Source organism: Danio rerio, chromosome 15, assembly GCF_052040795.2.
Source record: "Danio rerio strain M-AB ecotype USA chromosome 15, GRCz13ab, whole genome shotgun sequence".
Taxonomy (NCBI): Eukaryota; Metazoa; Chordata; class Actinopteri; order Cypriniformes; family Danionidae; genus Danio; species Danio rerio.
In genome coordinates, this window is record NC_141035.1 from 26,565,001 (window position 1) to 26,582,915 (window position 17,915).

Genomic DNA, 17,915 nt, shown 5'->3' on the forward strand with positions numbered 1-17,915 from the left:
GGGGAGAAAAAAAATGGCTGGGTGAAAAAAAATAATGGGTGAAAGAAAAAAAATGGGTGGGAGGAAAATATATATTTCTAAGTTTTTTGCGTTCTCTCGCAAAGTTTTGCGTTCCCTCGCAAAGATGTTTTGCGTTATCTCGCAAAGATGTTTTGCGTTCCCTCGCAAAGATGTTTTGCGTTCTCTCGCAAAGATGTTTTGGGTTCCCTCGCAAAGATGTTTTGCGTTCTCTCGCAAAACTGTTTCTCCACAAACACTTCCTGTTCACTGCACTCCCGTAAACCCTCCCGTTTTTGCCGAAATTCTCCCGTATTTTACCATTCTATCCCACTTTCTTTACATTACTGTGCGTATGCTACCTATGAACCAGTGAATGCATGTATAAGCGCTGACTGACAGACGCGCTTCGTACAATAAACTGATCCCAGATCAGCGTGTGTACACGCCATTTACAGAGGAGCGGGTGTATGTTTAAACAGACAAATACACTGAATAATATGAAAGATCTCCGTCCTGCATGTTTTATTTTAAACAGCTTATTTTCTCTTAAATGAGCACAAACAGTATCTAAAGTAATGGACTGCTTTCATTATAGATCTGTGCATTCTTACAGAGACACCTCTGTTATCAAACTAAACAAAACATGAGATTCATTTGCTGCGCACTTGTTTGATAACAGAAGTGTCCCTTTAAATGGCGCGTACAGACGCTGATCTGGGATCAGTTTATTGTACGAAGCGCGTCTGTCAGTCAGCGCTTAAACATGCATTCACTGGTTCAGAGGTTGCAAAGTGAAAGACGACAATCAGCGCACAGTAATGTAAAGAAAGTGGGATAGAATGGTAAATATGGGAGAATTTCAGCAAAAACGGGAGGGTTTACGTGAGTGAAGTGAACAGGAAGTGTTTGTGGAGAAACAGTTTTGCGAGAGAACGCAAAACATCTTTGCGAGGGAACGCAAAACAACTTTGCGAGGGAACGCAAAACATCTTTGCGAGGGAACGCAAAACTTTGCGAGAGAACGCAAAAACTTAGAAATATATATTTTCCTCCCACCCATTTTTTTCTTTCACCCATTTTTTTTTTTTCACCCAGCCAATTTTTTTCTCCTCCACTACGTCCCTTCCGGGGTTCCGTAGGAAGGGCATCTGCTGCGTAAAACATGTGCAGGACAAATTGGCTGTTCATTCCGCTGTGGCGACCTCGGATTAATAAAGAGACTAAGCTGAAAAGAAAATGGTCAGACCCATGGGCAGACCCCCAAGTAAAGTCTATGTGTGGGAAGCACAAAAATATAATAAGACAATATCAGTATGCAACAAAAAAACAGCTCGTTATCCTTTTTGAATGTGTAAAATTGAATGGAAGTGAATGGAAGCAGAAGTCTCCAGCAAAAAAAAATTTGCCCGCTCGTACACAAAGAATAAGGTGAATATTCATGTGCGTGTGTGTGTGTGAGAGTGTTTGTGTACAGATATATTCTGTGTAATGTTTCAATGTCAGTGTCAAATGTTTAGGTTTCTGTTTAGTTCCAGTGGACATTTTAGCAGTTTCGGTAAGATTTAATTTTGATGGTCACTATTGCACATTTTATTGACTAAAAGTTGCACTGCAACTACAGGCCAATTACTTATTCTCATTTGAGTATTAATAGACTGTCTGCTTAATATCTGTTGATACTGCTCCTTTAACAGACATTAGGCCCAATCCCATTTCTATTTTTGCACCCCTACCCCTTGAAATGGACTGTGAAGGGGAAGGGCTTCAAAATTTACCCCTAAGAAATGGGACACCACTACACCACTGCACACATCATCATATGTCATCGCGATCTCTTGCTTCATATGAGATCGACGATCGTGACTGCTGTAGTTATTCCAGTTGCGTTATTTTTTAGGTATTTATCTTCAGGAAATCATTGAAGGCAACGATATTATATTATCATATTGATATAATGTGGCAATAAGATAATAACTGTACTGTGCATTTACACCGTGGCCATGTTATTTTATGAAAACAGCATCAACATTATACCAGCCACTGTGAAAAGTCAGGGTATCAGAGTGTCATCGAGTGACAGAATGTTCTGGGACTACAATACAAGAGTTATTATTAGGGCTTATAAATAGTGAAATTCAGTTTTTTTTTAAAGCATGACCGTACAACATGAACGTGGTTATAATGGTATTAAAACATGTGCTTGTTTGTTGTAAAAATTCATAATAATGACAAAAAATACTAATTTTTGCATCTTCTTCCCTGTGCAGCCATGCTGCCATTGTACATGGTGTATTCTAGGAAATTTTCGTACCCCTTGGTTTCGAGTGTGGTCCTGATAAACCTCAGTTTGAAGGCGTATCTAGTCTTCCCCTTAGCCCTGCACCTTCAAGCTAAAGTGAATTGGAACAGGGGAAGGGCTAAAGGCTGATTTATACTTCTGCATCAAGTGCACGCATATGCAACTGGCTGACGCGCACCATTTAAAAAATTTAACTACACGTCGCAACGACGCATAGCGCAACCTCTGTGATTGGTCAGCTTGGTAGCGATGACGAGTCTGGGTGGGACCGAAAGCCGCGCAAGCCTGATTGAGCGATTGTTTACAAGTGTAGCGTCCCGTGAAGGAGCTCCGGATGAAAACTTTTGTTTTGTGTTTACCTCATGGTTAAAGTTGTTGCACGTCTGCCGGTTCCTGCCTCAAAATGAACAACTTTGATCCACTTGTACATTAAGGAAGCGTTCGATAAAAAGAAAACACCAGTGAAGAAACTCGACACAGAGGAACATAAACACCCCACTGCCAACTAGCGTTTCAGAAGTGTTATTGCAGAGCAACAGAAACAGAGCGCAGAAGTATGAATGCACAGCTACGCGTGTTGTATACGATGTGGGTCATATCGATCACTTGATGCAAAAGTATAAACCAGGCTTAAGGGGTAGAACAGAATAGGGATTGGGCCTTAACTGACTATAAGAAATTTTGCAAGTACGATGAATGATAAAAATAAACTTAAGAACACTACCTTAAGGTTGTTTGTAATTCAGAGATATGAGCTGAAGTGTCTTTTATTTATGTCAAACAGGTGAGACAGTAGTTATTGTTTTTCTATTCTGACCTCAGTAAAGCACTTCCTGAGAGAAGGCGGGACCTCCCCATCCACTGAGCGCAGCATGTTCTCCACATCCTCCCGGACCACAAAGGTGCCAGAATCACTCGCGAACAAGCTGAAGATGTCTGTGAATGCAGAAGACAAGCTGCTTAATACACCCAAACACCTTATCAAGCTCTAGCAGGCACTGCCACATCAATCACAGCTGTCAGGGACACAGCAGGACACACCAGAGCAGACACTAACAACTACAGGGAACATCAGACTGGGAAATCAAGTGTGCACGAGGCTATGAGTTTGCCTGAAAAACACAGTGCGAAACAAATCTAAAAACCACTGGATGACTAAATATGTTGAGACTGAGGTGTGCTTGTTTAGATTGTTGTTCCTAACAAAATCCCTCAGGGATCTCATGTGACACAAAATAAACAACATACAAAGCACACCAAGGCTATTAAAGGGAAAGTTCACCCAAAATGAAAACTCGGTCATCATTTATTTATCCGTCATTTGCTTGTGTCTGAGATTCTTTCTTCTATTGAACACAATGCTGATATCAGTATCAGTCTGTATTAGGGCTGCATGATGTTGGAAAAATCTGGTATTTTGATATATATATTTTCTGTATATTTGGAAGTAAGAATTATTATTCAGGGTAAAGAAACTGAATAATCACAATGCAAAAATATGCTTTTCTTACTCTGCTTTGTCTCGTTTCGATTCCAAATATATAAAAATTCTTAGGTCAAGTAAAATATTGTCTTGCTTTGAACTTTTCTTTAATCATTTTATCTTTAATCAAGTTTTTCCGTAAAAAAAAACAAAAAAAAACTATCTGTCAGTTCGCCAAGTAAAATAATCTTGTTTTCGCTTTCAAATGTAGATATTTGGAATAGAAACAAGAAAAAAATTCTAAGAAAGAAAAACATTTTTGTTTTTGCATAAATCATTTAAATGCTGCATTAATACAGTAATTGAATACAATTCTGTAGCTCCCGGTCAACCATAATTCAGATTCAAAATTACATATCTTGCGATGAGATGTGAGAACAATGTGAAACAATATATTGTGCAGTCCTAGACGGTATCCATTGAAAAAATGCTAGGTTTCACACAATTCCTCCATGTTGTCCCAACACAAATCTTTTTATTTTTATTTAAGTGGATTGAACATAAAACAATTATATTGTCCCATAAATTGTGTTATATCAACTTAAATTTCAATTTCATATTGAATAAATAGTTTGAACGAGCAGCAAAATATTTTTTTTCTCAAGCTACTAGTTTTGTACATTCTTCAATTTAAATGTTCAACAAAAAAAAAAAAACTTCATAAAGTTTTGAATAAAGCACCAGAATAAATATTGAGTAAATTTTCGTATTTGGGTAAACTACCATAAAAAAAAGAAAAGCAAAATAATAATAATAATAATAATAATAATAATAATACATCCTAATGCATAATGCACATAAAGGTTCAAACAATGAGGTTCAGAACTTATAATGCTCAACAAAATATAAAAAGGTTGGGTGGACACGACAGTCGTCCGTACACTTACATTTGGCTTTCTCTTCATCACGCCCTCTTGTTAACAAAACCAGGCCGACGATCAGATAGTTGAAGTGTAGCCCTTTGGATGTGCCACCAAATGAGTTGTAGATCACCTAAAACAGACATTAAGGAAGCATGCACGTTACATATGGTCCTTATAAAGGCTCATAATAAAATCATTATCTAAATGTATAGTTCAACTAAGAAAAAAAAATTATATATATATATATATATACATATACATACATACATATATATATACATATATATATATATATATATACATATATATATATATATATATATATATATATATATATATATATACATATATATATATATATATATATATATATACATATACATATACATATATATATATATATATATATATATATATATATATATATATATATATATATATATATATGCCAAAGTTTGCTCAAACTGTTTTTCTGGGACACATTTCTTTTTAAAATCTATAAAACTGGATGAGCTTTGCCTTTGATCCTGGGAAAAAAAACAACTTCCAGTGTGCTCACACTAACAGCGTTTTGCAGTAATTGCTTTTTAATAACAGTGTGGTGGCATCAATGGCACAACGCCAACATTTTGCCGCTAAACTAAACTTTATGCAAATAAGTGGCAATGCAGCAAACCAGATAGCTAGTTACAATTAAATAGAGTTAGCTAATGCGGTCGTAGAAACTGAAACAGTTCAGATGTATAATGACTCAGCCATTGTGAAAATGAATGCCCCTTTCCACAGGAAATGATGCAAAACTACACTGTACTGTACATAAAACTTACCCAAAGGTCAATCAGTAAGATTTAAACAGATTAAATTAAATAGATCACACTTAGTGTATTACATAAAATTAAATTAAATTAAATTAAATAAATCAATTTTTTACATACTCATTTTGCAGCTAAACACATGCAGCTGAAATTAAAACGTGTATCTTTTACATGTCACCATCTTCCAATCGCTCTGCTATTACTAAAACTACTGGTGTACACAACAGCCTGGTGTTAGCCATTATCTCAGACCTTTGATTTGTGCTGAGATTTCAGAGAAACATCTTGATGATTATGGTTGCTAGACTATCTCCTAACAAATCAGCTGACAACAATTTGTTTAATACAGAGGAATCATGGCATTCTGTCTCTGCCTGCACTGCAGGACTATGTATAATGCGTTGCAGTGTGAAAAAAATATCCCTGCAAAATGTGGCACAGTGGGAGGTTTACCAGTAAAATGCTTTTCTTCCTGCTTTTGATCATTTCTATTCTACTGAGACATCTCTCACACACATAAGACACTTTTATGCCTAGCTTGGCACCAAGTCTTACCCATAACACCACATATAAATACAATTTTCATGCCTTCAGAAGCCTACAGCACAGTCTAGAGCTCTGCGGCTTACAAGACAAACATTTACTAGAAAAACACAAGAATACCGTCAAGTTCCTGCAATTAGCGCTGGTGTTAAAGCAGGGATGTAAACAAATTGACAGATAGCCTGCTTCTGTGGTATCAGTCTTTTGTCAAACTGTAAATGTCAAGCACAAACAAGACCAGAGGAAAGCTTTGCTGCTGAGCAGGATTGAAAATTCATACTTGTTAGCTATTAAGTAACATTTTTAAAAATTGAAAAGAATTTGGGGAAGCAAGTAAGCAAATAAATCAGTAAATGTTTATTTACCTAAACATAAGTCCATTCTCAACATCCAACAAGAATATTAAAAGTTTTTTTAAATCATTATTGGTAAAATATAATTAATATATAATTATATTACAACATACATTAGCTATGTTTTCATCTACCTATTATTATGCACATTTTGGCTATGCGGATAAAAAAATAGGTAGATGAAAATGGCAAGATGCGCATAAATGTTGAAAATGCGCATAAAAATGTATGCGCATAACTGACTGCGTAGGACATTTTTTTAAGAAAATGAGTGCAAAAACTATGAAACAAACAGTTTATTGAATAAATTCCAGTGTGCGCATTAAAAGGTCATGTGATTTTGTTATAAGAGATCATTTGATGGTAAAAATGTGTGTGAATGGACAAACCAGCAGGCTGAGCACATTGTAAAACATCTGAAATGCTTATTTGGACTTTTTAAAACGCCTTAACCATTTCAGTATTAGAGTTATTATATTATTAATTACCTCCAGAACTGTCAAGAGCATCTGCGCTGTGTATCTCAGACCTTTAAACACCACCACGTGTTCATTATATGTCGGCATCATCTTCTGAGATGCAAGCCATTTATTAAATAAAGAAAAGTTTCACGCAGCCTCTCCTACTGCATCAAAATTAGTTAATTAATTAATTAGGAAGTGATTTTTTTTTTCTCTTTGACTTTTTGGATGGAAACGCTGCTTTATTCACACATCTTTTATTATTCCAGTTTTGCACATAAATTCAATTTACATTTTTGGATGGAAACATAGTTATTGATTTTGTATGGTGATTTAAGAAAATTGACTTCTGTACTAATCAACCAGCTCTACTTAATACTTTTATATATACTTAAATGCTTAACAACACATGTGTATGTAAATAAAAATCAACAAAAACATAAAAATTTAAGTAAAAAATTTTTTAAAAAATAACAATAAAATAACAAAACTAATAGTGCTGAACGATAATGGAAAATATTGCTAACATTAAAATTTTTTATTTTACTTTGCGATATATATTGAGACATGAATGAAATTTCACCAGATGACTAAATATCTTTTAGCAAAGATGTTATAATGCTAAATCGATTGGCATGATTCGGCAGTGGGAGCGCATCTCCATAAAATCTAATAAACAATCTTTAAACTTTTTGGGGTCCCCCGACATATTTTCGTTCTTGTCTGTATTATTTCCGTGTATTTCTATAATTGCATGTGTTGTGAGTATTTTTATGCACATGTTTAGCCAGAGATTGATGCATTAATGTTTACTTTTTGCATCTCCATAATTTCTAATAAACAATCTATAAACTTTTTGGGGTCCCCCGACACATTTTCATTGTGGTTTGTGCTATTCGCAGTGCATTTCTGTATTTTCATGTGTTCAGAGTATTTTTATGCACTTGTTTTGTCAGAAATTGATAAATTAATGTTTATTATTTGCATCTCTATAAAATTTTATAAATCTTTAGGGGCCCCCAACAAGTTTTCATTGTGGTCTATGCTATCAGCAGCGCATTTCTATATTTTCATGTGTGCAGCCCTAACTATATACACTATAACAAATGTTTTTAGGCAAGGGATATTGTTAATTCCATGCTAAATTTACTAAAAAATTTACTGACCAGTTATTCTGTATTCACCAGAAATTTAGATTAGTTATATTTTAATCATAAAACAAACAAACAATATTTAAATTATATATAAAAAAAAATAAACAATGAATCGGCACCATCCAGTTTCCTAGCCAAATGTATAGTATATTCACTAACCAACTGACCAAGTATTCACCCTCAAATCTATATATAGTGTTGCACTGTGTTAATTTTGGACTCTGGTGGTGAGTCTGAATGAAGTTAAGGTCTGGTTAATGAACAGTGTTGTCTCCCATCTCCACAGCTCTGGCCTCAGTGGATTCGGCTGCAGTTTTGTCCAGAGGGCAGAAAGGAAGTCAGAACTCAGCCTCACACAAGCTGTCAGCACTGTACTGCAATATCATTAGGCTAAAATTACCACAAAAACCTTCCAGCTTAACATAGGGCACTATTAGCCAACTGTTGTCACTTCACAAGCTTTTTCCAAAGTCCTTCTGGGTGGAAATTGGTACATGTGCACCCATTGCTTCCTTGCGAGCAGTTTGTTTACACACATATCATCACTGTGATGATAAAGTTGGTTCATATGCTGCTCTGACAGCATGCCAAATGATCGTTGTATGTTTTTCTTTATTCATTTAAATCAATTTGTTCCTGGAATTGCATTGTACGTATACATAACATAAACACAAAAGCCATTCATATCGAAAACAGCTTTCAAAATGAATCATGCAGCACGCTTTCATAGCGTGTAATCATCACCCTTTGATGTAAAGCAAACAGTGAGGTGGAGGTAATGATCAACTAGAGCATTCCAGAGGCTGACACGTGCACAGACAGGAAGTGGGAGGAAAAAAGGGGGAAATGTGCGATGCGGCAAGGGATTTAATGAGAGCGGGTGCTAAAGATCAGTGTGAGGTGTTGGCTGGCTGGCTGTGGGCTGACTTCAGGGGAACTGATCCACTTATCACAGCAATGAAATGAGCAGCTGGGGGCTCGGGGTTCCTCCTCATGATGGACGCAGCCTGAGATGTCATCTGCACCCTGCAGGCCGTACATTAATCATCCAAGGGACGCAGACACTGACTACCTGCCATCCGCACGCTCATGCTGGTGCATGTAGGTTAAGTGAATAATATATCGACTCTGAGGTGCATCAAGATAGGGTGGAGTACAGGAATTTAAACGTTGAATCTGTGAGGGAAATCATAACTTTCATCTAATCAATGGCCAGTGAATAGGTTTTCCAGGTAATATTTGAAAGATCCAGGACCTGTGCCAGAGAGTTCTACAGATAGTGTCCAGTATTTGATTTTATAGCACTGGTTAAGAGTGGGGTATGGCCTAGCCTAAATACATATTTCTACATTTTTCCTCTTGCACATCTGACTTTAGATCAAGATGACAATAGCAGATATGCTTTAGATGGGTATACACACATTTATTTTCACTTATATAAAAATTCATTTTTATTCCCCTGAAAACATTGCAAAAAATATCTACACGTGACTCCTGGCAACTAGACCTTAATATCAGTTTGACAGACGAGGACTAGAATGAGGCTATATATAGAATCTATAGATCTTCTATTTGTGCTAGACATAGCCTTATTCAATTTAAAGTAGTATATAGACTTCGGCTTTCCAAGGCCAAGCCGGCAAGGATGTATTCCTCCTCTGTTGACCACATCTGTACAAGATGCAAGCAGTCCCCTGCTACATTAGCCCATATGTTTTGGTTATGTCCCAGATTATTTGTATATTGGTCAAATATTTTGATCTTACTCTAAAATATATGGTAAAGATGTTTGTGCAAACCTCTTAACTGCTGTCTTTGATATTGCTTACGAAAATAAGAATTTGTCAAAAAGTCAATTGGACTGCATTGCCGTCACTCTTTTGGCAAGATGCTTGATTCTAATCAATTAGAAACAATCATTTCCCTCATCTTTTGAAAAGTGGGCAAATGATGTGTTGCATTTGCTTAGTTTGGAAAAAAATTGTACTTAATTTAAATGGTTCTGGGTCCAAGTTCACTGCCATTTGGCCTACTTTCATAAATCACTTCAATTTTTGTATAATATTTTTTTTAGGGGTTTTCACCTTTATAGTGATAGGACAGTAGAGATTTACAGACAGGAAAGTGTGGGGAGCAGAGATAGGAGAAGGGTCGGCAAAGGATCTCAAGCCGGGAATTGAACTCGGGATGCCGTGAGTACCTCAGAGCACTAACTACTCGGCTATTGGTGCAGACTAAATTACTTTTAAAGTGGACAAAATGATGCTGATGCTGTCAGGTTTTACTTGTATTGTACTGATGTTGTCTTCATTTTTTGTCTTTGTTTATATGTACACAATGTTAAAGCACTATGTTTATATGTATATTGTGTTGTTAGTAATGTTGATTAGTGAATGTATGTTTTTTTACTATTTAAATAAATAAAAAGAGTAAAAATTTTATGGTTTTGCAAACAAACTGTATTCATTAAAAAATAGTATTAAAAATCCTAATGGAAATTACATTATATAACTGCCTTTCACTTCTTCTGTAATACGTTTAATGCATGTCTCCATTCATAAAGATAAATAACAATTAGTATACAATAACAGTTATAGTTAGCATAAAAAGAGTGAATCCATGGTAATTTCCTTGATACACAACACTGACTTTATCAATTACGTCTGGATATGCTTTATGCAGGTGAGTGGGCTTGATAAACCATCTGTAGGTGACACACTATTGCCCCTTCATATGCACCAGACCATTTCTTATTAACATTGTGCAATTCTTCTGGTGCTTCACGCAGGTGAGTGGGCTCGACAAACCACCCTGTTGTATGCTTGATGCCGAGTTCAGACTGCACGATTTTCAAAGTTGTCCTGTCAAAAATATTTTCACATTGCATGACTATCTAGGCTAGTGCGCTGTGTGTTCAATGTAAGATGGATCGTAGACAGAGGGTTTCACACTGCTTGACATTACAAAAGGAGAATCGCTGACAACTTTGTCTCAGTCCACAAAACGCACGTGAGTAATTACATATAAATATCGTAAGGTCTCATAGTTTATAAATTTTTATTAAGTACATTATGAGAAAAAACCTTTAGAGGGGTACAAAATGTACTTATTTTGCTAACCTGGCCTTATTGGAGGGAAATAGCAATTTCTCCTCAACTTTTTTCCTTTTTGACCCATTTGTGGTATTGGTCAGACGACACGTCAAAAAGGCACAGGCGCTTCTGCCAAATTTACACTAGTTTTCCCTCCAATTCTTGGATCCAAATAGACCTAAAATAATTTAACTTCTCCCCAACCTCCCACTGACGTGCAGATACCCACAAAAGTAGATGCTGCTCTCTAATTGGCTGTAGCTAATCGTCGATGTTATTTTGAATCAGAACACATTCCACATGGCATAATTTGAATCGCAGACAGCTCCAGATATTTAGCATGCCAAATATCTCATGGGTGTCACGACTCATCGCGATTCTCTCAGATCGTGTCTTTGATAGTTCACACTGTGTGATTGTTACTTGTATAAATGAGCAGCGATTTGCCTGTGATTTCAGGCATTTGTCTGCAATTTCTCAAAACCTCTCGGCGAGTCAAAATCAGGGCTAAAACCACGCAGTCTGAACTCGGCGTAAGACTTCATAGGATTCGTATACTGCTATTTTCTGATTATTTATTTACTTTTCTGATTATACTTTATGCTTACTTGTAAGCGACTTTGAATAAAAGTGTTTGCTAATTATTTAAATGCAAAATGTAAATTTATTCATAAACAGAAGTAACTTTCACTTTGTTAGTCTTCAAATACCAGACTGCCTCGAACAAATTTAATTTCTTATTGTGCAGAGGAATTAAGCTGCGGTCACACTAGAGTTTGAGCATGTGAAATTCTGTCATACAACGCTGCGAAAAGGGGCGGTATTAAACAAGATGATTAGACATTTAAAAAAAAGCGAGAGATTGCTCTATTTTTTTTTCTTTCCAGAGAGGTCATGTTTTGATATCATCAGTCAAGTCTCATGCAGGCAAGTAATGCGATTTCACAGGTCAGAGTTCACCAAGCTTGAACTTTGCACCGCAGTGAACTGTGAAACTTGACGCATGAACTTGCGTTTCCAGTCTGACGCATTCACGTGTATGAATGGAAGTCTATTGGGAGAAAAGTCTAGTGTTACCGCAGCTTTAGGATGTGATGGACAGGTGCCCCATGCAGGACATCTGATTCTGTACTCGCATAATGTTAAAGCTGGCAGTCAGAATCATTGAATCACAATCACCAAACAGGCACAAGTTCAAATCTAAAGTGAACACACTGCTTATGTGATGCTGGCGTAGCATTCCTTGCACGTATGTTACAGAGGGTGCATAATCCACAAATTATCTTTAAAAAAAAGAATAACTTTCCATATTACGCTGAGGCCAATGGAAACATTTTTTACTATATCTGCATATTCTGTTAACATTCCAAAAATCACTCATACATCATGGTGATTTATGGATTGCTATACTCAAAATAGCTGCTCATTCGATCTAAGATAAATACAGGTCAGTCTTTAATTAAATGCACATGTTTCCAGCTTGATCTGCGCTCATTTTGTAAATGATTTAATTCTGCTTTTGTTGCATTTGACTTCTGATGTATCTAATATGCAACAGAAATAGCAGCACTTACCAGACAAATTGGCGGTGGCACCAGCACAACCTCTAACAAAGTGTAGTTGTGCATGCAAGAAAGAAAGGTCAAACAATGCAACCACTTAGTTGCAGTCTGTAGCCCTGGTTAACCAGCACAGAGAGCTAAGTGATAGATATATGTGTGTGGCGTGCTGAGAAAGAAGCACCTCAGCAGATCCACTCCATAAAAGCATCACAAGATGCTTGGCAAGAATCAGGATCAGTCGCAGTGCAAGGTTGTGGGAAAAGAGCTAAAAATACATCGCAATTTCTCTCTCTCTCTTTCTGCATTCCTTGAATGAGTGGCAGTTTTATGCTGCTGAAAGAATTTCGCTGGACTGCTGCCATGACTGAAAGTTCATATAAACAATACCTGAAGACAGATTCATGACTTTACAGTCAACTCCTGTAAAAGAACTCCATTGCTTTTAAGGAGTTCTTTTAATTGACCCTAAAATGTCAAAGAGATATGCCCCATTATAAAGCTATCTCAAAGTATTGATCGGATACATTATTCACAATAAAACTTGGCTGAGAGCCACACAGTAACAAGCCGAAAATAACTAGCCAGGCTGGTCTCCAAATACTAGTTCCTATGACAACAAGTAAAAGTCTGGTCCAGATAGGTTTCTGCTAAAATAGAGGGGGATCTTTGTATGATTCGTCTCGCAGAGGACTGCTTTTATAGATACAGGAGGCAGGTAGAGAGCTGGTTACAGTGGTTAGGTCATAGAGAAGTCTTTAAATGTCAAATGATGATGTGTGAGTGCGTTTAAACATCAAGCACCACTCTTCCAGTTAGTGCTTCACTAGGTTACAACTGGCAACCACATGACTGTGGGTATCTAGAGCATCAGAAAACCAAAACAGAACTACGCATGAATAGGGAAATAGTTTAGTGAAACAGCATCAATGCAAAAGAGCAGCAAATATACAGTAGGGAACTGCATGCTGTAACTTTTACACTCTAAGTTTATAACGACTGCTGTGACAATCAGATAAATAAATATATATATATATATATATATATATATATATATATATATATATATATATATATATATATATATATATATATATATATATATATATATATATATATATTTATTTTTTGTCTCTGCATACTAAAGTATGTAGTCTGAGCATAAAATATTATCTAGATTCATCTGAGATACAGTAAACAGGCTGCAAAATGAATGGTTTCTATTTGTGGCATGCCAGAAATATACCAGGGGAACCGACCAATCAATCAGAGAGCTGTAACACATGAAAAAGCAGCACTAAAACAACCGGTAGGAGGATGGAGATAGATCATGGTGCTGTGAGGTGTTGTGATGATGATCACGTTGAACTCACTTCTGCAACCTTTGGTGGCACTCCGTCGCCCAGGACTTCTCTGAAGAAGCATTGCTGGGTCATATACACTGACAGGCCACTGGTCCTCTTAAAGGCATCTCGCAGACGTTTGAGCTCCACATCGGTAACTGTGAAAAGAATGAACAAAACTAATTTAAAAAGGAGGTTCATTATTATACATGTATATTATACATTACACATCATTATATATGTACTTAACACAGGCTTGCATCTGCTACTGAATGACGATAAATGTTCAAAAACAAGTCAAAAATGTCTTTTTCTCTGACAGGTACGAATTTAGAAAATTTATTCAATTTAAAATATCTTTCATTGGAATATTTTAGAAAGATAATATAATCATTTTAATCCGATAGTCGTGCGATATTCTTCAAGTATCAGCACTGTTCCAGCCTTTTCACCCATGTGCATCACAGCAAGGACTAAACTCACTATAGTTTGACAAACACTGCAGCTGTTGTATTTTTGAGACTTCATAGGCGAGATTTTAGTTGTTTTAATAGCAAATACGCAGTTTATTTATAAGGATATTGCATATTAAAAATGTGTTTGGATGATATCAGAGATAGGACTTCCATCGTGTTGGCGACAGTTAAGCATGTTCTTTTCCCATGGAGACTACTCCTCTGATGGCTACATTTTCAGGACTATGATCGGTGTTTGTAAATTGGTCTATTGTGAAATGTAATTCATACATAGCCATAAATAAAGTCAGTAATATATGACTATAGCCCCTTTCACACATACAGACCTTTCCAGAAAATTGCCGGCAATTTTCCGGAAAGGTTGTATGTGTGAACAGGTCCTTTTTGAAAATACCGGTAAATTCGTTCTGGCTATTTTCCGGAAAGAGAAGTTGTAACATTACCGGCAATTTGCCGGAATGCTGCGCTGTGTGAATGCAGAAGGAAGATTACCATAATAAGCGCGTGCACATCTAGAACGTGCTGACGTAAGACGTCTGCTTTAGCCAATCACAACAGTCAGACGCATTTACGTCCGCGCGGTTTGTGAGAATAAAAACCTTTGAATATTTTTCCAGACACATTTAGCTGCTAGAAGTTAGTCAGATCACGTTTATATGTTCTTCTTTATGCCAACTGTGTAAATAATCATTGATGAGATGCTTATGATAAGCCGTTGTTTGTTTACCTTCAAGCTTTGCGTGTGCCTGTGAGCGCCTGCACACGCACATATTATGAACATCTCGACATGCGAAAGTGATCCTGCGAAAGTTGTTCACAATATTGATCATGCACAGAGTTTGTAATTTAGTCAAATGTTTACAAATACAAGCGCAGCCGTATAAAAGCTCATTTGTGGTGAATGATGTCAGAATTTACCGGTATTTTGGAATGGATGTGTGAATGCTCTTTTCCGGAAAATTTCCGTAACAATGTATATAAAATAGAAATGGGAAAAGGAAGCCAATATAATTATAACAAATAAGTATGGTTAACTATTTGTGGAAACACAGATGATCACAATTATTTCAGATTCTCGCCTGTGTGAACAGCGCTTTTTTTAATATACCGGTAAAGTCGTTCCGGAAATTTTCCAGATATTTACCGGTATCACTGTGTGAAAGGGGCTTATATAATGCCAGATTGACACCTGAATCTCTAGGTGCATGAGGCTCTTTGTACTCCTCTACAAACCCTGAGCAATGAAGCAGTTCATCATTTCATTTAGTTTTTTATCCTGCCAACAAAATTCACATTTGGTACTAACAGACCTTAGGCCTGAGAAAGGCATCTCTGACTCTCAAGCAACCTTCTTACAAGTCAAAGTCATGGCCATCTTCGCACATACTCTCTTCTGTAGCTTAGAGCATGTTGAGTTATGATAGCAGAAAGGGACTACAGCCAATACTCCTTCGTCTCTCTCTCTCACACACACATACTGTACACGCACTCATCCCATTTAAACATGGCTGCCTCTGCAGCCTGTATTCAACCCGGACACTTACAGGAGGCCACTGCTGCTTCGTTCTTTCAACTCATAGCCTTGTACTGCCTAGCACAATACATCACAGACCTGCTCATAAACCACAGCACTGTTCTGTTTGACCCATCCATAACAGGGTCAGGGCCAAGACACCATGCTCTCTGCAAACAGATTTCCAGAAATGTTTTTCAGAAAGAACGGAGTGGACTTTGACTTCGCAACACCACTTACATAGACATCCAAGTAGACTTAGAAATGCTTGATTTTATGCCGCACATAGTACATTCACAATTAAAGCATGCAACAAATGCCACTCGCTTGTAATATGATAAATGCTTGTAATAACATGTGTAAGTGTATCATTGAAGCCAAACAGCTGTGCTCTAATCAGTCATTTTGGGTGACAGTCATTTGAGCACTGATGAACTTATTACGGAGTCTGATGCTTTCCTGACATTTGATATATTTCCAAAATTTCAATGTATGGTAGTAAAGGTATTTATAAATACTTACAAAAAGAAAGTTAATAAGAAACTACTATCAAGAATTTATTCCTGTCTGACATTAACAAAGAAACAGTCAACAATGTATATAAAATAGAAATGGGAAAAGGAAGCCAATATAATTATAACAAATAAGTATGGTTAACTATTTGTGGAAACACAGATGATCACAATTATTTCAGATTCATGGAGAGAATTTATTTGGAAAAATGTAATCAGGTTCTTTATGACACTTAAAATAAATTTCCTTTAAACTATAGATCAAAAAAATTATGAATGCTGGGGAAAATGTGGAAAAGTATTGGCTGATCATTTCCACATATTTTGGGATTTTAATATTATACACACCTATTGTCAAGATTTGAATAAAGAGATTATTGCGATAATGGGATTGAATCTAATATAATTTTAAAACTAATCCTGGGAATTTACTCTTCAAAAATACCAACAAAAAAAATTATGCATATCTTCCTAATATACTACCAACAACTAGCAAAAAGGCAATTACAAAGAAATGGCTCAAGGAAGATCCTCTGTCTGTAGGTGAACTGCATGATATTGTAAAAGAGGTGCATGATATAGAAGTACTGACATTTTCCTTGAGACAACAAGCCTATTAAATACTGGGGTAAAGAGAGGAAATTTAATGTTTTAACTATTTTGTGGTACTTTTATTTTACATATATCTGGAGCCTGTTGATGTTTCATACGTAACTCTTAACAAAATTCTATAGCAACCATATTTTACTAACCATAAATGCAAATGTAAATAAGATTGTACTTGGTGACCTTTGACACTTGTATTGCATGTCTTTGTGTTTCCATGTTCCTTTAAAAATGTTTTTTGTTGGTATTGTTTTGCTTGTTTCTTTCTGAACTGTTTTGAAAAAGGAAAAAATATATATAAAAATAAATATATCAATGTATATTTTGACTAAAAATCATTTCTTCTAAATATAGTTCGCAATAAGGCATAAGCAAACAGTAAAGCACGCTGATTTCAATTCACTTCTATTAAATGCACAAAAATAGATTTCACTGAATGTTATGGTAACTTGGAGTTCATTAAGTGAGTCAGGTGCTGCTTTTATGACTGATCCGGTGAGATCATTTAGTGATTGATTTGTTATACTGATTGATGCTTATTACTCGACTCAAAAGAATCATTTGTTTGAACTACACTGGTTACACTGTTTCTGATTCACTAAAAGGTTCATAAGATAATCTATTCTAGACCATCAAGTTAAAATCTAAAATTGAAAGTTAATGGCTTGGTTTTATTTTGATCTTCTGAAATAAAGAAGTTTTTGCATTTCAGAAACATCAAGTCACAGGAGCACTAATGGTGATGAAAGTTGACTGAAGGGTCAACCTAATCTATTTCTGTAAAACTTTAAAGGAAAATTAAAAATAGTGTTGCAAATGGACAAACCATAACCAAAGCAAACA

General features: G+C 36.1%; 1 protein-coding gene across 19 annotated transcripts in view; it reads right to left on the reverse strand.

The window, feature by feature from the left end:
- usp32 (ubiquitin specific peptidase 32) overlaps positions 1 to 17,915 on the reverse strand; it is a 92,104-nt gene that overhangs the window by 61,606 nt on the left and 12,583 nt on the right. For all 19 annotated transcript variants that reach the window (XR_015509437.1, XR_015509436.1, XR_015509435.1 and 16 more), the window contains exons 2-4: positions 13,996 to 14,123; positions 4,670 to 4,775; positions 3,117 to 3,235 (exon numbers count right to left, since the gene is read on the reverse strand). Coding sequence is in view for 4 of the 19 variants with exons in the window: in XM_087284190.1 (XP_087140316.1) it covers positions 3,117 to 3,235; positions 4,670 to 4,775; positions 13,996 to 14,123 (353 nt within the window). In the remaining 15 variants the exon portion in view is untranslated. The remainder of the gene's footprint in view (positions 1 to 3,116; positions 3,236 to 4,669; positions 4,776 to 13,995; positions 14,124 to 17,915) is intronic.